The sequence below is a fragment of the Xenopus laevis genome, chromosome 6L, assembly GCF_017654675.1.
Source record: "Xenopus laevis strain J_2021 chromosome 6L, Xenopus_laevis_v10.1, whole genome shotgun sequence".
NCBI lineage: Eukaryota > Metazoa > Chordata > Amphibia > Anura > Pipidae > Xenopus > Xenopus laevis.
Genome location: NC_054381.1, coordinates 115,719,118 through 115,744,533, shown reverse-complemented (window position 1 = coordinate 115,744,533; position 25,416 = coordinate 115,719,118). Strand labels below are relative to the sequence as shown.

Sequence of the window (25,416 nt, the reverse complement as noted above, 5' to 3'; positions counted from 1 at the left end):
GTAAAAACAATAACATTTTTATTTATAAAGCTCTGTTATGGCAACGTTCCAAACAACATCCCATTATAAAAATGTAAAACCAACTTAGCAATGTCAGTCACACAATGGTGGGGTTTCGACTTACTAACTGTACAGAATTGAAAACTTCTCAAAGGTGTTCTTTTTAAAGCTAACGGCATGATAGGTAGTGGGTCTCTTGATTTATTTATTAAACCACTTTCCTGAGAATATTTGTTCATGGAGGGGTGGGTGGGGATGCAATCACATGCCTGTCACAAAGTGGTAATTTCTAAGAATGCCATCTTAACATTATTATTAAATTAACAAAAGTACCATTAAGTTAAAATGTATACATTCATTACAAAAAGTTGTTAAATCGTATGTAAATGATTTAACACTGATTGCCGCAATGAAAATTGCACTTTTTCTCGTTACAAAAATATTGTTTTATGTGGAAGAAAAAGTATCGTTCACTACCCTGTATGCAAAGTGAGACTGAACATAACAGTCAATTGTATCAACTCCAATAACCAATAACCTTTGCCTGTATGCTGGTATTTCTGTGAGTTGGGCAAAGCAGACAATGTTCTGCAGAGTGTGCCGCATGATTGGACTTCTGTTCATGATTCCAAACTTCTGCAAGTTCCCAGGTGATTCACAGGGACTGGCTGGTTTTGGACAAGTGTTCCATGGGCCTATGAGGCATAATTGCAAGCAAATATTTTTCTTCTGTCTTTGATTGTCAAACACTGCCTAAAATGCCATTGTATTGAAAAAAAAATTGGGCCAGCTGGATAAAATTTTAATATAGTGTGGTACATGATTTGTAATCTTTATTTACCCACAACATTGGAAATAATAGTCTTCAAATAATCGGGCTCGTAGTACGTAAACTTGGTCCCAAAGGCTGGCCTATGTTACAGACAGTGATAATCTACAGGTGTATATAGGATTACGATACAAAGAGAGGCAATATAATATGTGGTGTATATAAATGTAAAGTGTGTTTTCTCAGAATCAGTGACAGCACGTAGTAGAACTTGATTTAAAACACAAATGGCACCCAGCTTTGAATAGAGCCACTAGTTAGTGCAAGATCTGGGTGGAATAGTTTTCTAGTTAAAAAAATAAATATTTAAAATTCACACTGATATTGGAGAGCACTCATTTGGAAACACGTGTTTGGTTTTCATTGACATGTATTATGCGAATTCACTGGGTTGGAGTGTGTCGTCTCGATGCGTTCCCCTTCTGTTAGAGATCTACCAGCCAGCCCCTGTTGATGAAAACTGTGGACTTGTATTATATATATATATATATATACCAAGGATCTGCTTTTTGGCCTCTCTGCCAAGGCACACATAAACAGTATGTAGTAACTGAAGCCAACAGGGAAATTGCTCCCAATCTGAAGAATTGCATTAAATGCAACACATTATATAAAAGGTTGAACTTGCGTTCCTAGCCACACGAGGAGGGATGAGATGCTTTCAGAGCAGAGTACAGTTAGAACTGAGATTGTCGCTCTATGTATATGTATAGGCAGTTGAGAGACAGCATGTCATCTGGGAAGTAACAGTATGAGGGTCACATTTCCTTCCAAAGGACAGCATACTACAATTCTTGCTGGAGAATAAGGCATATCCTGAATGTAATTAAAGCTATTTAGGCAAAGTCTGTTGGATGGTGTCCCCTTTCGGTTTGTATTATGGAAGATGTGTTCTCTCACTTTCATTCGTCTTGCATAGGTGAGGACCTCAAGTTAAATGTTGTAGACACAACCTTGTCTAGAAACCAAACTATTCAAAAGGGAAAGTCCAGAACTGTCCAGCCTAGGTTTGATTTGGAGGAACAAAAAGCACAAACTAAGCTGTGCAAAAGTCAGAAAGGCTAGGCTCGTGCCAATGCAGCTTTATTATATAAAGGGCTGTCAAGCCAAGGCCAAAGCACACCATGAATCCTGTCTGACAGAGGCTGCGACTTCAGAGGCTGAGCTCAGACTGACTGCAGAGTATAGCCCATCTTGACCTGTGTACTTTAGTATGTTGCTGTCTGGACTGGCACTCCCAGTTTGTTGAGCAGACATCAGCGATGAAGTCACCTGTAATATAAATATTTAATGATGAGTAAAGATCACCCTATAACTTCATAAATGTTTGTCAATCTTGTGTGCACTGTTCCTTATTGTCTTACAGTCTCACTCTCAAGCTCAAGAGGAAAAACCTTCACATTCTACTGGCACACGTGTGGAATGACACTTTCTACCCAGTGGATTAAGGTGAACAAACAGACACCTATATAAACGTCACAGTCTAAAGTGTTTCATAGAGTAAACCTCCAGTTATGGTCTTTGTATAATGCAGTAAAGCAGTTAACCAATGAAAAGATGAAAAGATTAATAGAAAAACTGGGGTTTTACATTTTCCTGGAATTTATGTTGAAGTAGTTATTTACACAGTTTCTCAACAATTTTCCTAAGTTTGTGAACCAGCCCTTAAATTCAAAGCGGTACAGAGAAACGTACCATACCACTCCTCTGAGGAATTCCTTGAGCCAGACACCATGAGAGCTCCAGCAGGAATTCCATGCAGTTGTACTTAAGTTGTCAACATGAATTATTATATAAAGATTTGTACTAAGGTTCTAAGAATTCTGAAATTGAAGTATCAGGCCAAGTCAGTATGACGTTCCGGTCTACAGGGAGCTCTCTTATGAGTTTAAAGGTGTAAACACTATAAGCAATAATACTTCCAAGCAAAAAAAGGACTCCATTTTTGGGTATAAGTTACAAACAACCTACACTTCAATATAGATCACATTTTTAATTGAAATATTTTAAAATCCAATGCTCAGATATACTCTGTCAATGGGGCCTATACAACTGCAGTGTGTGCATGGACTCTGCATTCTAGACTAGCCACTAAGGCATGAATAAGTATGCAATTTCATAAATAATCTGTTTAACTGCTTTTTGGATACTTTTTAGCTTGTGGTTGAAGTAGGGCTTATGAACTCTGTATAGACAAGCCACTCCCCCTCCCTCAAGCTGCACAGGCTGGCAGCGAAGGGAGTCATGTCCTTTTTTTCTAAAATAATTACATTTTATGTTTTTTAAACAGTAGAAATCAAGCAGCAGTTTATCCCCCAGCATGAAGAACAGGGTTTTTTGGGTGTGTAGATAAAAATATTTGCGGTATGCGCATAACAATGCTGACTTTAGTTTCTGTTGAATAGATTTATGCCAAAATCTTCCACTATTGGGAAATGTTTTGCAACAGATCCTTTCTATGCCACAAACATTAAATTATTTCCGGAATTCTTCCAACAAGTACTATCATACACATAGCTGCAATTCCACAGATTTCTCTAAAGCCTATTGTCTTTAAACCCATTTTGAGTACTGCTATGCAGGACCTATTGCTTTAAAGAATGTACAGGAGGTAAGCTCTATAATTTATTAAGATTCTATTACAGTAGGATTTATTCTGCTATCAGCTTCCTTACAACTGTTTATTCATTTGAATACACAAACAGTGGGGCTCATTTGCTAACACGGGACAAAATGCCCCAATGGAGTAACTGAGGCCCACCATGAACAATATAGGGACCTAATTATTGGTCCTGACCCATAGGTTAGAATTACTGCTGTTCAATAAATTGAGGCTCGGGTTAAGCACCCACACATGCTGGTATTTTAAGTGAGGATTTTTGTGGAATGCTAAAAATAAATAATAAATTAAATATATATGTATATATATATCTATCTATATATCTTTCTATATATATATATATATATATATATATATATATATATATATATATATATATATATAAACCAAAATACTGTACAAAAACCGCACTCACAGGACTTTATAAAGGTGCAAAAAAGATCTGTTTATTTCTTTACGACGTTTCGGCTTCTATTACTGAAGCCTTTCTCAAGTGGTGAGAAAGGCTTCAGTAATAGAAGCCGAAACGTCGTAAAGAAATAAACAGATCTTTTTTGCACCTTTATAAAGTCCTGTGAGTGCGGTTTTTGTACAGTATTTTGGTTTACATAATTTTTGAATACTGCACCCAGGCAGCTGTTTTTGTATACATGAGTGCTCCAGTTGTGAGACTATATATATATATATATATATATATATATATATATATATATATATATATATATATGTCCTTCTGTTGTACAGTAATAGCCACTAGTCATAGCCACCAATCAGAAATTTTCTTTCAGTATTTTACCATCACAAGACTGATGAGAAGCTATTTGCTGATAAGTCATATGGCAGTGCTGAGTCAATTTACCCCTTTACTGTAAAACATAAGGATATATATATATATATAAATATATATAATCATTTATATAATCATTTACTTTTAGCATACCACAAAAATCCTCACTTAAAATAGCAGCATATGCGGGTGCTTAACCTGAGCCTCAATAAATTGAACAGCAGTAATTCTAACCTATGGGTCGGGACCAATAATTAGGCCCTATATTGTTCATCAGTTACGCCCTTGGTGAAGTAAATTGTTTTGCTTTAACAGTAACAATAAATTATAGTGCATCAGTAATTCTTAATTCATTATTTTGTGTTATATGTCCCAAACTTAAATCAGGTCCCCTGTGAATAGGGATACAACAGTCACAGCTGGAGGAAAGAGATATCATTTGACTCTTTACTTTTTTCCAGTTTACTCCCCTAACCCATTATCACTGTGTGCTTGTAATGACCTGATACGACTAGATATAACCTGAGCCTATGTTAATGACAAAATATTTCCAAAAAATTATTTAGCAGATTTAATGCATGGGATTCCCATTATCCAGAAGACCTCATGTCCCAAGCATTACAGATACTAGATCATGTAGCTGTGTACTGCCATTTTCAGTAATATATTACCCACTAACAAGAACACATTTGTCAGCTTTCTTTTGCTTTCAGTTTCCTCAATGATGAGGAAAAACAACTATGCTGGTTGGTTTACAGAGACAGGCAATATACTTATGGACATGAACCATCGGCTTTGCAACATTTATTTAGATAACAAACTTTGATAAGATAAGTGAAGAGATAAGATAGAGCACATGGTTCCTCGTGGTGCTTCTATAAAATACTCACTACAGGTGCTGTGTTTTGACTGGGTGAACCATTCTTTATGCAGTCATCAGAATTTGTGGAGGATGTTGTTGAAGTTGGAGTCATGGTAATGTGGTGGCTGCTGTTACCTAAAACGCAAGGCATAAAATATTACATTATTATTTTGGAGCAAGTGTGGCCACTGGTGGAGTTAGAGAACCATGGGCTGCTCTTTAGAGAGGCTAAATGCCTGTAAAACATTAGGCATTAGGCTTAAATCATAGTTAAACAGCACCAGTAGTGATAATAAAGTGACACAACCATGTGTTACATAATATAGGTACATACCATTCTATCGTTCATTTAAATTAACAAAGTATATGAAATAAGAGATGTCTCACCATTACTAGATGAAGATTTGGATTTGTTTAGGTTCTTTGGCTTTCTCTTTCTGGTTTGAATACCTTCCTTCTTCATAGCAAGTGGCCGCGGCACCTAAAGCAATACACAAAGTGCCATTAATATATGTTTAAACATGTTTTCTTTTGAAAGTCATCTAAAAAAGCAAAACTGCGCAGTCACAGAACATCCCTTGCTCTTGACACCGGGGGTCCATACAAATAACACAGCATCATTTATTTACCTTTGCAGAATAACATGAACTGAACAATGTCATCCTGACCATGTAGCTGCCAAAAAGTCTGTTAAGATTTTCAACCACTCTCTTTATAACCACTAGGGGAACCAGTGTTCTTATAGGGGCAAATTCACTAAAGGACGAAGCGCCTAACGCTAGCATTTATTCACTAGCGTAGCGCAATGGACACTGGCGTAAATTCGCTAGTGTTACTTCGCACCCTTACGCCTGGCGAATTTGCGCACTGGACGTAACTACGCAAATTCACTGACGCACGAATTTTTCTGAACGCTACCTTTTACGCCAGACTTCCTTCGCCACCTCAGACCAGGCGAAGTGCAATCGACTAGATAGTTAAAAAAAATTCTAAGTCCCAAGAAACGCTGGCATTTTTTCTTTTTTTATGGGTGATAGGCTGAAAAAGATCGAAATTTTTTTTGGGGCTTCCCTCCTTCCCCCCTACATTTCCTAACTCATGGCACCTTAACTATACAGTGGGCACATGTGTAGGGCAAAATAAAAATGTTATTTGCTGTTTTGAAGGTTTCCCAGGCTTCTGTAGTGATGCTACATATACCTCCATTGTAACTTCAATTTGGCGCCGTATGCAAATTAAGCATCGCTAGCGTATCTTTGCTTTGCTTGGCGAATTAACGCTAGTGCAACTTGGCAACCTTATGCTTCCCCTGAGCGCAACTTTGGATTTTAGTGAATTTGAGTAGTGCTGGCTAAAATACGCCTGGCTAAGTGCGGCGAAGCAGACGCTGGCGCAACTACGAATCTTAGTGAATTTGCCCCATAGTCTGTTGAGAGTCTATTGGCTAGCCCTCCTAGGAAGACCCCAAGAACGGTCTTTCTGAAAACCATTTGGGCTGAGGATTAATGCTTATGTACTGGTTTGGATATAGTTGTAACTATAGGAGAGTTAAAGGGACAATATACTCCTTTTTCAACATAAGTGCAATGAAGGGGACTTGTGCTAACTATACTCTTTGCCTATCGTTTTAATCAAAAAAAATAAATGGTGTTTGTTATTTATGGAGCTAAACAGGGTAAACAAAGAAACTGAAGCTTTTTCATGTTTGGTCCTTGCAAGGTAGATCATTAGATCAGCAGGGTACAGACGCACATTCATAATGGCCTTCTGTGCATTCCTTGGAAATAATTATACATTGCCGTAGAACCCCCACTTTATGTTTTTTAATGCCCCTAGAATAATTAAATCTGGCCAAATGTAAAATCAGGGAAATGTATTATGTGTTAGATATTGGTGGGACCACAAAAAAAAACAAAGTAGAATGCAGGATAAACAAAAATCAGGGGGTGCAAAATAAAGGTTTCAGTGTTAATACATATAAGATATATAAAGTGGGGTACATTTACTCTTTAATGAAGGTATTTATAAAGAACAAAAATGTAGCTTCTATACATACCCCATGGAGTTTCATGTACAGGCCACAGGCATTGCATACTGGCTCTCCTTCTGTATTTCTGCGCCATAATGTCGTTGTTGTGGTGTGACAGTTTGCACATGCCAGTCCAATTCGCCTTGATGAAGGCTAAACAAAACACAGATGGTTCTGGTCATATATGTGCTCTGCGTACATTTCTTTATTTTATTAACAAAAGTGAAAACAAAATAAACATTCAAATATATATGCTAAAGATAGATTTGGAATATGTATTAATTCTATTTATTATTATTTTGCATGTATGACTTTCATCATGTTTATAGTTGAGACATACTAAAATTGTATATTTTCTGTCTCTTATTCCAGGACTAACCTTTGGTGTGTTTAATGGTGAACCAAATGGAAAGAAGCAGCAAAACCCATATTGCTGAAAGTACAATAGCACTATATCCATTTATATTTTAAGAGGCTTTATGAGCCTGAGTATGTCTAGATACCTCTGAAAGCCCAACACAAACATTATTTAAGGTTAAATTTGCGGTGAACACTTATGGGCTTATTTATCAAGAATCAAAATTGTGAGTTTTTTTCACAATTTGAAAAAAACAGGGGTACATTTATCAAAGAGTGAAGTTCCGCCACTAGAGTGAAATTCCGCAGCTCTCAATTCATTTCTATGGGATTTTGAAAGGTGTATTTATCAATGGGTGAAAGTTCACCCTTTGATAAATACGCCTATAAAAAATCCCATAGAAATGAATGAAGAGTGGCGGAATTTCACTCTAGTGGCGGAATTAACTTCACTCTTTCATAAATATACCCCATAAACCTTTAGGTTACCCCCCATACCTCATACACTGCTTTGAACCTCCCAGTTTGTTAACTGCTGAATTAGACCTTACTTTAATTAACGTGACCATGTATTTCTTCATTGGAAAATATTAGCACATTAAACACTTGGGGGCAGATTTACTAAGCTCGAGTGAAGGATTCGAAATAAAAAAACTTCGAATTTCGAAGTGTTTTTTGGGCTACTTCGACCATCGAATGGGCTACTTCGACCTTCGACTACTACTTCGACTTCGAATCGAACGATTCGAACTAAAAATCGTTCGACTATTCGACCATTCGATAGTCGAAGTACTGTCTCTTTAAGAAAAACTTCAACCCCCTACTTCGGCAGCTAAAAGCTACCGAAGTCAATGTTAGCCTATGGGGAAGGTCCCCATAGGCTTGCCTGTGATTTTTTGATCGAAGGATATTCCTTCGATCGTTGTATTAAAATCCTTCGAATCCTTCGATCGATCGATCGCAGGATTTGCGCTAAATCGTTCAACTTCGATATTCGAAGTCGAACGATTTTAGTTCCTGGTCGAATATCGAGGGTTAATTAACCCTCGATATTCGACCCTTAGTGAATCGGCCCCTTACAAAGAGTATTGATCATCCCACCCCCAGTCATCGCTACTATGGACAATTCTTAAAGGGGTTGTTCACCGTTAAGTTTACTTTTACATAGAATGGAGAATTTTAAGCAACTTTTCAATTTGTCTTCATTAATTATTTTTTACAGTTTTTGAATTATTTGCCTTCTTCTTCTGACTCTTTCCAGCTTTTAAATAGGGGTCCCTGACCCCATTTAAACACAAATGCTCTGAAGGCTACAAATATATTGTGAATAGCTACAGATATAGTGTAATGCCACTTTTTATTACTCATCTTTCTATTCAGCCCCCCTCCTATTCATGTCCAGTCTCTCATTCAAATCAATGCATAGTTGCTAGGATTATTTGGATCCTAGCAACCAGATTACAAAACTGGAGAGCTTCTGAATAAAAAGGTAAATAACTTTACAAATAATAAAAAACGAAAACCAATTGCAAATTGTTTCAGAATATCACTCTCTACATACTAAAAGTTAATTTAAATGTGAACAACCTCCTTCAAGTTGAATTATTGACCAAAGCAACAGTCAAACAATTGAATATTCCATCTAATTCATCTGCACCCACATTACATTGCCCCACCCCAAAATCAGTTCCCCAGTATCACGCTTATTAAATAAATACTGTCCACAAAGCATAGTAATGCCATTGAGATGTGAAATATGTACATTTCTTTATGTCAAGATAAGTGCCTGATTACTGTACTATTTACCCAATTAAATATAACAATACTGTCTGTTTGAACTGAACTTACTCTTTACATTGTGTTTCTGGATATAGGATTATTAATCACTATATGTTATCTATATTCCATATATGGAATATATATTCATCATGCTATTATGTTTGTTGTGTCTTCCCATTTAGCATGAGACCCATTAGTAAAAATCACTGCTTGTTTAGCACTTATTATTTGGGTTTTTTATCAACTCACTGCAAATGTTGGATTTGTCACTTAGGGTGGAAATTACCTCTAAAAGTGATATTATTGCTATATTCATTAAACATAAAAACCAGACAAGACTGTTTTATACAGGGAACTGGGTTTTATCACAGTGAATTCTGTATATTTTAACTTTGTGTACACACAATACAATGCTCACTCCTCTCATTAAATTCCAAAGCAAATAATACATTAAAACATGCATTTTTAGCATGGGAAATGAGGGCTATTTGCTTTTTTCACCCTTAACATAAACATTATGTTATCATATAGTTTTGTTTTTATAATACCTGTACAGGTATATGAGAATATTATTAATTTAAGATTGTTTTATAATTTGATTCTGATGACTTTTAAAAATCTTTATGAGAATACAGGTATGGGATCATTATCCAGAAACTCATTATCCAGAAAGCTACGGAAAGGCTATCTCACATAGACTCCATTTTATCCAAATTTATAAAAATGATTTCCTTTTTCTCTGTAATAATAAAACAGTAGCTTGTACTTGATCCAAACTAAGATATAATTAATACTTCAATCGATACTTAAATCAGCCTATTAGGTTTATTTAATATTCACATTATTTTCTAGTAGATTTAAGGTATGAAGATCCAAAATACAGAAAGATCCATTATATGGAAAACAACGGGTCCTGAGAATTTTGGATAACAGGTCAAATATCAGTTATTATTTTAGTAACAGGTCCGAAAGCTAGTATTATGTTAGTATTATATATGTGCCCTTTTCATTCTCCCACTCCCACACAGAATACACATTATAAATTGGATGCCCCCACCCACTCAAAAATATCCAGTTCATCTAGTAAGACAACATAATAAATGGCATATGGACATCCACAGCCCTTTTCCTAATCTCTTCTCAAATGAGAAGTGAACTTTTGGCAGCAGGATCTATGCTCCAAATAAGTTTATGACTGTATATTGTGCAGATTTTGAAGCCAAGGTACAAAATCCCACAACCATGTAACCAGCTAAACAAAATTGTACGAGTGTCTGCCTTTTAATATAAAAGATGAAATAACAAATGAATATGAGTCGAATGTTTTACACAATAAAACAAAATAAAAAACATAGTTTGAGATCAAACAATGTACTTTATCCACACTATTGCATTTCTGTTGTGTGCTCATGACCTGGGGTTGTCCGGAAAAGGGATCTTTCTGTAATTTGGATCTGCATACCTTATGTCTAATAGACAATCATATAAATATGAAATAAATCCAATAGACTGGTTTTGCCTCCAATAAGGATTAATTATATCTTAAGTACAAGGTACTGTTTTATTATTACAGAGAAAAAGGAAATCAAGGTATTTCGAGGAATTACCATGGTGACTTTTATCAAATGTTAATGAATAGTGATTCAATAAAAAAAATATATTTTTTATAATCACTTTGGAAGTAATGACATGAATACTGAAGGACTTTTTGAAGGGGTAATTTTACCTTATTTTAGTATGAAAATATCGTAGTGAATTTTTATCTCACTAATAAATCTAATTTCAGAAAATAGAATGAAAATCCTTTCTGCGCTTTAGTGATTCAAGGCCAAAATGTTCTTGTAAGAGTTACCAAGGAGGGGGTAGGGGGAAACAAAAGCCGAGAAGATAATACAATTGTGAATGTAATTGTGTTACAAAACCAGAAACAATAAGCATGTTTTCTCTTTCTACAGTAGAAATAAATTGTTATAATTATTTTGTCATTATATAACAATGATATCCTAAATGTTATATAATTTTAATTGTAATAAATTGTTAGGGAATGTTGTTCTTGTAGTTCAGAATCAGCCTAAGGTTGCAGATCCATGGTCAATAATAAAATAAATCACTTGGAGTGATTTATTGTACAAACTTGGGGCTATAGATCTGTTTTATTTCAGGCTAAAATCATAGGGGAAAAGGCAAACGATTTTACTGAATAAATGTCAAATGTGAGATAAGTGTCCCTTTACTGCAGTTAACTAAACACACAGCAAAGTGGGGAACTGAGTTACCAGGTGTGGCCCTATTTGATGATGAAAACACCCACGAGATACAAGTTGTATTTTCTGTAACAGGTACGCAGAGGGTTGGCCAGTAGTGTACAAAGGTGGCTTTTTGTTTCCCCAGAGACAAGAGAGTAGTGCAGGGCAAAGGTTGTAGGCAATAGACAGTCGTAAGGTGTCCGAGACAGCATTTTATGCTACCTCATTGCACACACAAAATAAAGCTTTTGTGGTCTAATTTTAAAGATTCCCGTTGACAGCACATATTCCCTCCTACAATTAAATCTCTGCTCATTTCATTTGACTTAATGGATAAAGATTTCAAATAGATTATCTATGGTTTGTCATGTGGTAAAATGGTTTTAAGCCCTTTAAATAATTTTTTCTAGCTATACCAATTATCTGGATATAGAATACAAATCAAGAATAAAAATTGCAGACATTTCCTCAAAGCACATTTATTTGTATTAATATGGTAGTCAGCTGGAAAAAAAATAAAATAAAGTGAAATAACAGCACATTATTGTTTTTGTTCTCAAATAGTTTTTTTTATATCCTTTTGTTTGGAATTTTATGCTCTCATTTTGTAAACTAACGGTAGATTTATCAAGGGTCAAATTTCGAAGTAATGGGAGTTTTTTTGAACTCCACTAACTTCGAAATTTGAATAAAAAAAGCCCAACCTAAATTTATTAAAAAAAAACAAAGTTGTTTTTACAGGTGAATAGGCTGTATTCGATCGTTCAACTCGAGATCAAATTTGATCGAATTCGATTCGAAGTATTTAAAAAAACAACAACTTTGATTTGATTTTTCAAAGTCCACCAATTGACGGCGATGGCGAATGGTAGAAGTTTTAAAAAATAAAATAAATTTCGATTTCCGAATTTTCGGTTTTTTTCAAATTCAAATCGAATTTGGACTATTCCCTATTCAAAGTACACAAAATAGCTTGAAATTCGAATTTTTTTTCTGTGAATTTTCACTTTGACCCTTGATAAATCTGCCCCTGAATGTTAAGTTGTTTAACATAATAGAAAAATGTATATTAAAACAATAAATATTTTTTTCCTGTGTATGTATACTATTGTATACTATGCCTGGAACAGTACAGTGGAATACTGTACTATATGTCAGGACTAGGAGAGCTTTATTTTAGATGGCAAACAATATAAAAAAGTGTATGACTTTAATAGGACGTACACCAAAAATAGAATTTGCCTAATGAACATATATACATGTACATGTACTGCATTACATTTTTCAGCAACCAGCACAAAAATAGGCAGTTGAACTCATAGTGCCCCGAGAATTTTGAAGTAGATAAAATCTATCCCACTCACTTGAAGTTTCTAGATTTCACTTTTTTTTTCAAATCCACCTATTTATAAATCTTTGTTTTCTCTCTACACAATATTTAAATTTAAAGGAATTTTCCAACTACTACAAAAATAAAATATATTGAGACCTGGAAAATCCTGCAATTTTTATTCTTGATTTGTATTCTATAGCCGGATAATTTGTATAGCTAGAATTTTTTTAAAAAAAAAAAAAATCTATTTAAAGGGCGTAAAAATATTTTTCTAGCCATCAACATTGTGATTGAAATGCTATTTAAATAATGTATTTAAGTAATGTTTTATTTTTAATATATCAACAAAATTTGACATTGACAACGTTCCTTTGATTCTAACAGAAACATTTTAAATCTTTATAAACAGGCAATTGCTGAAACTGGAATAAAAACAGTAAGGCGGCTATTTAGTAAAATCCGAATTTAATTTTTTATTCTACAAAGCTCGTATATATATATATATATATATATATATATATATATATATATATATATATGTGTATATATATATATATATATATATATATATATATATATATATATATATATACCCCCATACACTATTTTGCCTAATTTATCATTAAAATAACTTGAATAAATTGAATTGGGGAAAAACTCGAGTGAAAACTCGGATTTTTGGATACTGGCTTTTTGCAGCATCAGGGTATTATAAATCTCAAATAATTAGATTTTTTTTTCTACAAATAATTTGAGTTTTTGCCCCAAAAAGCCCATACCAGAAAAAAGTCTTATAAATAGCAGCCTAATTATCTAGTAAACATTACTATAAACACGACCCTTTAATAATTCAATCTTGCAAATATTTTGGGAATTTAAAAATGTCCCTCACCAAGCAACTTGAGCAGATTTTTAAAATCAGCAGTGTATGTATGTAGTATCCATAAAAATGAATGTTACCCAGAATGGCACAGTGACTTTCTCCTTTATCACAGCTGACTAGCCCTGGCATTCTAATCAATGGCTCATTACCACTACCATGCAGACAATATACTGATGTCAGCAGTAGAAAAGTGAAAGCATACCTGGGATGGTAAGGACAAAATGACATAGAAAAAAAAATCAGTGCATATTGTCTGAGATTATCAGGCTACAAACTACACCAACACCAACATTTTGCCTAGTTCATATATTAAAGAGATACTGACACTAGAAATTAAACCCTTTTTTACATCTATCATAATATTCCCTTTGAAAGCAATCTGTAACTTTGCCATAAAGTATTTGCCCAATGCTTTTACATTACCTGTCTGACTCCATGAGGGGGCTGCCATATTTGTGCAGCAGGAGTCCATTAGCATTAGAAACTTTAACTGACAGGCTGAGATGGGACAGTCAGGCTGGCAACTATTAGGAACTTCAACTAACAATTGTTTACAAAAACAAACCTCTCAGCAAAAAAACATTCAACGTGAACTATAGGTAACTTTTAGGCACAGATTTATCAAGGGTCGAATTGAAAACTCGAAGTAAAAAAAATTGAATCTTAAGCTATTGTTGTGTACTTTGATTAGGGAATAGTCCAAATTTGAATTTGAAAAAAAATTTGAATATCAAAATTTATCATGTACTGTCTCTTTAAAACTTCGACCATTCATCTAAAACCTGCCGAATTGCTGTTTTAGCCTATGGGGGACCTTCTAGAATTTAGACTTTGAAAAATCGAAGATTTTTTTTTTTTGAAAATACTTTGAATCTAATTTGATCGAATTCGATTCCAACAATTGAATACAGCCTATTCACACTGTGGATTTTTTTAAATAAATTTCGGTTGGTCTTTTTTTATTCGAATTTCGAAGTTACGGGAGTTCAAAAAAACTCCCATTACTTCGGAATTCAACCCTTGATAAATCTGCCCCTTAATGTACATTCATATTTTAAAAAGTATTTTTTTTTAGTGTCAGTATCACATTAAAAAAACACAGCCCAAACCCAGACCAGCCCGCTGGTATTGGGCCGGCCCACACATCACTAGTACTGACCCTCAGGAAGCAGCACAAAACCTCACTAATCATAGCATGCATTATATATATCAAATATATTATATAACCTTAGGATATATACTATATACAACTCCAAGAGGTTAGAGCTATATAATTGTATTCCCTCGGCATACACAACAGTTTCTATATCAAATAATGGAGGCAACAAAAGAATATTATTTTTACTCAAAATTAAATTGTCTTGTACTAGCTCCCTGTATAATCTCATGTGATTGAGAGTAAAAATGTAGGTCTTTAAACCATGTATATATATATATATATATATATATATATATATATATATATATATATATATATATATATTTATAAATATATATTACACAGGTATATATATATATATACACCTCCCCCACCTAATGGGTCAGTTCAAGCAGGGCCTGTGCTTACTCACCACTCGCTTCTGAGGTTTGATGAGCGGCCGGCTCAGTCCATTCATCTTGCTGTACAGTCCGCAGGCGTTGCACAGATAGTGACCGGTGCCATCTCGTCTCCACAGGGGGGTCTGCACTGAGCCGCAGTTAACACACTCTCGGCTTTCTGGAAGCTCGTCCAACACATCTGATGGAAAATGACGAGTGTTACAGTTAGTTACACAGCAACCGCACCTACCCATGTCAAAATTCGGAGGTTCTACCCCAGCTCTGACCCACTGTTTAAAACCTGTGTGCCCTCACTCCACAGATCTGAAAGTTACCCTTATCCTACATAAAAATATTTATTTGGTCCCTTGTATGTACATTCATATGAAATAGGTGCCTGTCCTGTCATACAGCAACCGAAGGAATTCGTGTTTTCATTTTGGGTCTCTGCCTGTCAAATTTAAATAATATATTGTCTATAGGGGAAAGCCCTGCATATTCCACCATTTAATTTACCATAATAGCATACTCGTCGGGCTATATTATAGGGATAATAAAAAACAGTGAAGAAAATGGTTTAGAAATGCAGAAAAAACTGATTCATTCTGTCAGATGGCAATGCAAATATACAATTATGAAAACAAGTACAATATACTATAATTAGACTACTTGTTCGTTCATTCATGTAAAGCTGTAGAGCCCAGGCACAGCACAGCTCTATATATATATATATATATATATATATATATATATATATATATATATATATATATATATATATATATATATATATATATATATATTTATATATTATAATAGCACTCCATGTATAATGTATCTATGTATAACATATTTGAATAAGCACCCATAATTGGATCCAGAAGTAAGAGTGTGGGTATATATATATAGATCTAATAAACAAAGCATTTTTGAAGAAAAATCCTGGTGTGCGTCAGCTTGTTGGGGTGAATATACAATTTTCCTGTACAGCACCCAGGTAATTGTTCAAGCAGTGTGTGCCTAAGCCTTTGTACATATATATATATATATATATATATATATATATATATATATATATATTCCAACAGGAATCAGTAAACTGCAAGGAAAGTAGATGGGTCCACGTGACTAGGATAGGAGGAATGTAACATTAAAAGGTACAGCGTTGTACCAGGCTCTGTATTACACGTGTTTAGTATACACTTTCTTTCAGATATACTTTGCTTTACTGCTACTTCTTCTGAATAGACATTTTGTGTGGGTATATATTCAAGATTCCTTTATTTGTCAATACGGTATATATATATATATATATATATATATATATATATATATATATATATATATATATATATATATATATATATATATATATACATATATACATACACAAACACACACACATATATAAATCATAATTGGGGTTGCGTGTAATATAAAATGTGCATTTTATTGTGTGTATATGTGTCTATCCATATATGTATTATAATTGGGTGTAGGCTAAAGGGAATCATTCTTTAAATGTTAAAAAAAATGAAAATGTTAATATTGACTTGTAGTCAGAAAAGGTGTTTGTACAGATGAATGATGTATATAGGGTTAATGGTACAACCTGGGTTTTACTGTATAGAAAGTGTAGCTCTTTAACCTGTAATAGGTGAGGAGGGGTGGCTATAGGTTTAGAGCTCCTGGATTTTATGCGGCTCACCATAGACTAAATCTAGTTCCACCATGGGTGGGGGGAGGCTACTGAAAAATACCCGACACCTGTTGGCTTTTCCTGAGTTTATTTTTTCACTAACAATGTTCAAAGCGTCACTTCAAGGACGCAAGATTTAAAAGGCTCCCCTTTCCCTAGTTACCAAAACAGCACAGTGACTAATGGGACAGATAACTGTGTTAAACATTTCACAAGACCAACACTGGATTTTTGTCTTTGTAGAAAAATGAACCAAAGTAAAATAAGAAATCAGAGGTGATCCAAGAAAAGCCCCTATTACAATATTTTTCTCTAAGCAGTAGCAAACAATCAATTGATTCACTAAGGAATCATAAGCATTTTTGGTGCTATTTATAAATATCAACAGTGGCTAACTAAAGTTAAATTAGTTTAATTAAACATTGGCTTATAATAATAACAATACTAATACTAATATAGGTATAGGACTTGTTATCCAGAATGCTTCAGACCTGGGGTTTTCTGGATAAGGGGTCTTTCCGTAATTTGGATCTCTTTAAGTATACTAAAAAAATTAAAACATAAAATAAACCCAATAGGGTGGTTTTGATATCAATAAGGATGAATTATATTTTAATTGGGTTCAAGTAAAATATACTGGTTTATTATTACAGAGAAAAAGGAAAACATTTTAAAAAGGTGAATTATTTGATTAAAAATGGGAGATGGCCTTTACGTCATTTGGAGCTTTCTGGATAATGGGTTTTTGGATAACAGATTCCCATACTTGTAATAATGTATGCAATATAGTATTCCTCCTTTTCAATAAAACTCAATGTATGTACTGCGTATTACTTTGGATATTAATATAACTTTTAAGTTAATGAATAATTTCTAGGATTTGTTTTCCCCAAGTGAAAAAACATCAGCATATTTGACTTGGAAATTATTATGTTATGAGATAATTGATAGTTCTAAGCATTATACATGCAGTGATTTTCACCACTATTTCATGAGAATCATCAATTAGCAAAATGCATATTAAACAGGGAATGTTTAGCTGCTTGAAAGGATGATTAGGGACAGAATATGATTTAATGCTTTTAGATAACTGATATTGTGTCCCAAAATAGGCTTTGAACACTATAATTTAAAGGACCAGTAACATCAAAGGCTTTTATTTTATCGTACGATCGTTCTGAGAAGATCGTGGTCTCACGATCAGGATCTGATCTTTTAAAAATCTCAACATCTATGGCCAGCTTAAGCATGACTGACCTGGTTCACGATTTCCACAATATTTACAAGTCTTTAACTTGATTCATTGGTAATTTTATTTTAATTTTGTAAAAACAAAAAAGGAACCAAGGTAAATGAATTGGTAAATGTTATATGATGTTTTGGTTGTCAGGTATTTAAAAAGGCTATCCCAAATCTGTCACTGCACCGAGTATGAATTTAGTTCTAAAAATACAGTTACACACATGAGCAGTTTAGGGCTTCAGATCTGGGCTGAAGTGGCGGGAAAACGTCATGTAAGGCATTAGCCTTATGTTAGTTAAAGTGTTTACGTCAGTATTTCTGCTGTGGGGCAGCCATTTTGAATAGGTCTGTAGGGCTATTCTGATGGCAGATAACAAGTCAAGTGTTTAAAATACGACAGAAGCCATCTGTCATATGTTATATGAGTGGAGAGCAACAGGGGTCAGATGTAATTGTCTTCACACATATTGCATAAAACCCTTTTTCATATAAAAGAAAACTGTTGCTGTCAAAATAAATCTTGTCTGATATACTGGACAAATATACCTTGTAAATATAAATAAAGTTTTTTTTTATTAAAAACTGGTCCGTCTCTAATGCTAATGTGTTCAGGGACATGATATTTTTCTTTTGGTTCATGTTTTTGCTTTGTTTAGCTATTAAAATTGTTATACTCCCAGGTGGGCTAAGCAATATGTTGGCAATGGTGGAGCTTACATAGGTCCCACCGTGTTGGTCATCGGGGGGGGCAATTGTGATTGAATATTTTTGAACTTGGATAAATATTTAAAATGCCAGCAGAAAAATGATTGTGCATTCATAGCTTGCTCCAGTGTATAGTGCAGGTATAATAATACTTTTTACAGCAAAAGCTATTATTTTGCAAAAACAAAAAAAAATCCCCATCAAGCGGGTATTTAAAAATCAACAATTATCCAACAAAAATGATTACATTGCCATTACATTTACAGATATTTATATTTGTGGCATTATTCTTTTTATGAATTTTATTTTCATATTCCCAAAATGTTATTTATGATTAAGTTCTAGTTTCCAGTAAAGGCTGTGAATTAAGGAGGCAAGATGTTTAATTCAGTACTGTAAAATGAAATGGGATGATTTTTTTAGGTAAGTGGCTCTTTGTTAGTAGGGCAATGTAAAAGGGAACAAATTTTCCTATAAAAGTGACACTAAATTCCCCAGTAGAAAAGTTTTCTATTTTGTTCCCTATTTATCAGTCAAGGCTTTCATACACCTGAGAGGAAGAGGAAGGAGAAAACAGGAATTGAGGGTTGTGAATCTCTGTGTGCATACCTCAATTATGCTTTCTGTTTTACATACCACATACAGCTTTTCTATGCCCATGTTCTGAATTACCCAATGTCTCCTCTTACAGTGAATTTATACCTACGTACATTGCCACAAGATATATTCCCTTCCCTGTTCTATGTTTCTTGGGACTAGTAAAGTGATGCATAATATCCCCTGCTCTGTTAAGGAGACTCTTGAACAGCAAGGAGAAGACAGGCCATATGGTGTTATTGACATTTCCCAGTAGGAAGGCGAGTACATTGGCTTTACACAGCCTTGCCATGTCAGTATAATCGGTGGTTGCGCGATATAGCACCTGGGAGCTCACAATGCACAATGGCTCCTTGGTAAGTGCTATATATTCATTATTAGGAGAGTAGGTACAATGCAGAACACATACTGCTAATAGATTGAGATCTACAAGTAGAAGTCCCTAATATAAACAGCTAAATAGTGGGTGCAAGCAATGGAAATTACCTGGATACAGATGGAGAGTTTTAGTTCACAGGTAAATGCTGTCACTACAAGAAAAAATGTTTAGGAGCTGGGTACACAAAAAAAGTGGAAACTATAATACCAGGATTTATACCATGTGATATCTACACTTCTACAGGACCTGAATACACACAGATTAATATAGGGTTAGTACAGGGTTATATGGTTAGCTACCGGACTTACATGTATACACATTTATATAAAAAAAATAGATTCAGATTCTATATATGTTTATGTACTGATAAATACGCAATTAAATCTATAAAAACATATATCCAGGATGAGATCTATAGGAAGTACCCAGATTCATTCTGCTAAATATAGGGTGAGATCTAGAGGAAGTATCAGGACACATACAGGAAAACGTCAGATTTAGGGGATGTACTCATCATCATCATCATTTATGTACTCGAATACATACAGGGTCAGATTTGCAGGATGTACCTGGATGTACATGAAAGGGAATGTAAACCCAAAAAAATAAAAATTGTAATTATAGGAAACTTTTCAATTTACATTTATTTAAAAAATGCCAGTGTTTCTAGTTATATTTAAGTGTAATAGAATTTAAAAAGGACCACTAGTTACTTGGTGGAGTGTCTGGTCTAGTCTATTGTGTTTCCCACAGTCTTGACTGCCTCTTCAAAGGTTTTTTTTAATCAGCTGGCTTCTGCTACATTGTTTCAATATTCTGAACTACCAGGTAATATAATTAAAAGGGACAGATACTGCTTTCAATAGCAATTACATTTACAAACAACTTAAAAACTAAGACAATGTTTTAAAATAAATGTATATTGAAACGTTGCTTAGAATTACATAGTCTCTCGTTAGGTGTTATTTTTGCATTTACATCCCTTTTAAATACAAAGTAAGATCTACAGAAAATGCCAGAATAAATATAGCTGAATATAGGATAAGGTCTGTTGTAAATACCTTACATGCATACAGCTAAATGCAGGGTCAGTAATTAGACACATACGGCTAAGTACGGGTTTGATTTATAGGAAAATCCCTGATACATTCAATTCAGTACAGAATGAGATTGCTATGAAGTCAGAGCTATAGACTTACATGGATATACATCTGTGATTACACAGCATACCCAGAATCAGCACTTAACATTACTTTGACATGGGGCTCACCAGCATGGTAGAACCCTTTTGTCGGACTCTGGAGGTTGAAGTTCTAAACTACTGCTGAGTATTTTATTTACTTCCCCCCATTAGCCCTTTATTATAATTAAAATTCCCAGCCCAATTATCTGTGGCATAACAAAAACATAGAATTAATGTTACTTATCCAATTTGGCCATGGCTCTTGGAATAACAGGGAGTCATGCTTGTTAACATTCATTAGAGCAGTGATCCCCAACCAGTAGCTCGTGAGCAACATGTTGCTCTCCAACCCCTTGGATGTTGCTCTCGGTGTCCTCAAAGCAGGTGCTTATTTTTGAATTTTAAGCTTCAAAGCTAATTTTAATTGCATAAAAATTAAGTATAGTGCCAGGGAGAGCCTCTTGTAGGCTGCCAGTCCACATAGGGGCTACCAAATAGCCAATCACAGCACTTATTTGGCACCCCAGGGGACTTTTTCATGCTTGTGTTGCTCCCCAACTTGTTTTACATTTGAATGTGGCTCACGGGTTAAAAAGGTTGGGGACCCCTGCATTAGAGTATTGAAGCCATGACAAAGTGAGCTGTATACACATTCTAAAAATATTAACCACAACATTCCCCAAACTTTACTCATATTTCATTATTCATTCATATTTCACCCCTTACCCTCTATCCTGCATAGCTGGCATAGATGTTTATGTTATGTGGCCCATTATTAAGTAGGTGGTCAGCCAGGAAGAAATAATCATGGGATAGCGTAGGAATAACTATGCATGTATATGTTTGAATCAGCATTGTGTATTAGTGGGAGAGTTCAGCAGAATTTAGTTGGAAATATTGTGTAAATTTTCATAGCCACAGAATGTATCTAGAACAGTATATTAAATTATTAAAAGGTGGGTCTCATCTGTGAAATCCATATAAATTTAATCTGTCTCCTACCTACAGAGGTACTGATTAGGATCAGGTTGTAGCACTTACGAAAAGTGTAGCTGGTGCTGCAACTTGTAACTGGCTACAATTGGTTAGCTGGAGAAGACATTGCCAGAATTGCAGCACTTAGTGCATGTAGCAGCTGATGTGAGTTTAAAGGGTATTATTTAATAAAATGCTCATAACACTAAAAATCACACAAAAATGACCTCCCGCAGTAGTTCTAATTTTTTTCCTCTCAAAAAATAATTCTGGTTTGTGAATTTAACACTACAAAGGTGGCTGAGTCGGCAGCTTATAGGCCTGTGTATGGGGCCCCCAAACAGGTTTCCCCGATTGGTATATGTCAGAAAGTTGAAAAGATCTTTCATACGATTATCTGTGCATGCGTGGTTGGAGGCAAGGTGACCAATATCGGTAAAAGCCTTGGATATCGGCCGTCTCGCAGATCGGGCAGGACTGTAAATTTTGTTCCGACACCTTTGAAGGTGCCCGAACATTGTAACGTTAATGCTGAATCATCAGATAGAGCTAAAGAATTATTTTTTTTTTAACTTCATATTTGACGATTCAGGACTAAATGTAAGTAGAGTGGACGAAAGATCTTTCGTATGACCAGTGGCGGTGGGAAAGATCGTAATTGTAGCATGTAGCATGGCCATAGCCTTTATAACATGAGTGCCCATACTTTGCTAATGTAAGGTCTACTTTTAGTGATATTGTCCCATTATGATCTACATCCATAAAAGCAGTGTTAGCATTTTGTTCCAGGGAAAATATTAATTAAATATTGATTTATGAGAAAATGTACTTTGCTATATTTAAACATATATTTCTTATGTAACATTAATGTAATAAATATCTGAAAAGAATAAAACAGGAGGGTGATTTAGACAAGCAGGGTAGCGGGCATTTGGACTGATATACAGCTAGTCCCCCCAATGTGCTGCTTATATTTATACAGGGTGCCTGTGTATCAATTAGTATTAGTGTATGTGCTTTACACCTGCTGCTGCTACAATGTGGCACTGGAATCCCTAATGTGAAGAAAGTGAATCTTGTTTTTAAAGAGAATTATAACAGACCTAAGATTTATAGATTATAACAGTAACAACAAGGGATCTACTAGCTGCCCACCTCCAGCTGCTGCTGAAATACATCTGAAAGCCCAAAAGACAGATTCTGTGAGTTGTAGTTCTTCAACAGCTGAAGGGTGACAAGCTTGATTCTTAAAATATCAGATGTACTTGGATTTCCCTAATATGCCTTCTGGTGATAGACATGTTAATTACAAAGTGGCCCTTACCTCCAGGGGCCCCTCTGACACTGATTGGTGCTCCTCTGCTTTGCAGGCTGTGAAGCATAGTGTTGTCAAAGGGTCCAGCAGGCCAGGCAGATGTTAGCTGGGGGGTCATGTAAGGTGTATAAGGGCTTCCATAGGATCCATTAAGTGGTCTGGCCAGTGGGGCGTACTGGTCTCTGCCACTGACAGCGAGACTGCTGCTGTAGCCTGTATCCCGGGTAGATCCATTGGCCATAGGCGGGCTGGGGGAGTAGTGGTACCGGCTGGAGGGGTGCGGGCTACTGCTGCTGTATGACGAGCTCTCGGAAGTTGCCTGTGACCAGTGACTGTTCACTGAATGGGTGCCTTGGGATGCCCCGGTGCCCTGCAAGTAGGAGATGCTTGTGAGCATGGAGCCTACCCTGCTAGTGGGCACATAGACTGGTGAGCTGGCAGCGGAGTGCATGAAAGTGCCCGGAGAGGGGTCATAGCCGAGAGGCCCTTGCGCCGCCGTTATAGTAAGTGTCTGGTACATGTCCCCAGAAGGCGGCTCAGGCAGGGTGCTGCTGTAGCGAGGCTCCCGGTTGGGTACAACAAGCTTGTTAATGTGATCCAAGTCCCTAAACAAGATGAGATCCTCCGGGTGGGAGAGGCCAAGCGGGTGATAGGAGGCAGATGGCCTCCCCTCTGTGGAAATGTTCTGCTGACTTCTGTCTGGCTCACTCCGCAGGCACTCGGAGGAACCAACGTGGGAGCAGGGGGAAGGTGGCGGAGAGGTGCCCGGGCTCTGTTTGATCGGACAGGGGAAGAAGGAATTCTCAGGACTCAGCCGTGTGCCGCCGGACCAGCTGTCCTCACTCAGGTCCATCCAGGTGTGGGGGCGCTGGGAGATAGGGGTCCTGAGCCGGGAGTCCTTCCCCATAGAGAATGTAAGGATAAAAATGTTAGTTTTTTTAACCACACTGAGCTAACTATTCGTAAAAAGAGATACTACCAGTGGCTCACTGGGTGCTGCAGATCTACAAATCCCAGCTTCACTGGACATCAAGTACTGGGAGCTGTACCACAACAAGCCCTAGAAAGCTACAGGCTGTCTGTCCCTTAGCAGCATAATTACAGTAAGTTGCCTGAGTGGCACATGCAGCAGCCTGTCCCAGAATACCCCCATGTTTCCCCTCAAATCAGCTGCCCCCTGAAGATGCCCAGTGTAGTGTAGCTTTACCATATCTCATTAGAGGAGTGCCCCTCTTCCTTGAGGTTAGGTTGTGTACACTGTCTTACTACTAATGAGAAGCCAGTGAAGGTCCGTGCTAGTCTGCACCAGGTAATCAGGGCCTTCAGCAGGCTGAAACAAACGCCCATTGGAAATGGCACATATCCAGTGTGTACGGATAAGTAGCTAATCTTGTAGGAAATCCACACAGCAAAAGATTGATTTGGGGAGCCCCAAGTAGTCTATAGCAAGGAAACCCTGATAAGGGAGAGCCCACAGTTTATTGTAACAAGGAGACACTTATAAGTATTTTAGCAAGGAGACACTGGGGAGCATCAAGTGGTCTATAGTATCAACACTGATAAGGGAGAGCCCCAAGTAACCTATTGCCAGGAGATTGATAAAAGATAAACCCCAAGTAGTCTGTTGCCAGGAGATTGAGAAGGGAGAATCCCAAGTAGTCTATTGGCAGGAGATTGATAAAAGATAAACCCCAAGTAGTCTATTGGCAGGAGATTGACAAAGGAGAATCGCAAGTAATGTACCGCTAGAAGACTGATAAATAATGGGGAGTCCCTAGCAGACAAACAGTAGTTCTAATGCCATACACACGCTGCACCGTCCCATTCTAAAACCTAATAAATATGCTCTCTGACTATGATATGAAATCATCTAATGTAGCTCGTCCAACCTCCCCGTGTTATTTCACTGCACCGGCACTACAGCCTACACGCAAGCCTCCTACCTGCGGGTGTCTCTCCCAAGCCATAATGCATGAAACACAATGAAACACTGCGCCCGATTTGCCTCCATCCCATCCACAGCGCGACTGTCCGGGCGCAACAAAGAGGGGACTTAC

At 36.1% G+C, this 25,416-nt stretch overlaps 1 protein-coding gene across 3 annotated transcripts; it reads right to left on the bottom strand.

Annotated features, from left to right (window-relative positions):
- gata6.L (GATA binding protein 6 L homeolog) lies at positions 1-25,416 on the bottom strand. Of its 3 annotated transcripts, none has more exons than XM_041565346.1 (7): positions 25,303-25,416; positions 23,369-24,257; positions 15,297-15,463; positions 7,155-7,280; positions 5,486-5,579; positions 5,127-5,233; positions 1-2,101 (listed from the first exon to the last, which is right to left on the bottom strand). In XM_041565346.1, exons 1-7 carry the CDS (start codon positions 25,324-25,326, stop codon positions 1,931-1,933), a joined length of 1,578 nt encoding a protein of 525 aa, XP_041421280.1. In that variant the 5' UTR covers positions 25,327-25,416; the 3' UTR covers positions 1-1,930.

Excerpts from the sequence above, each read along its gene's own strand:
- gata6.L (XM_041565346.1), bottom strand. The coding sequence starts at position 25,326 with ATGGCTTGGGAGAGACACCCGCAG. Across the intron at positions 24,258-25,302 it reads CTTGGGAGAGACACCCGCAG|GACTCCCGGCTCAGGACCCC; the intron begins GTAGGAGGCTTG and ends TCTATGGGGAAG. Across the intron at positions 7,281-15,296 it reads TCAAACCTCAGAAGCGAGTG|CCTTCATCAAGGCGAATTGG; the intron begins GTGAGTAAGCAC and ends TGTTTTGTTTAG.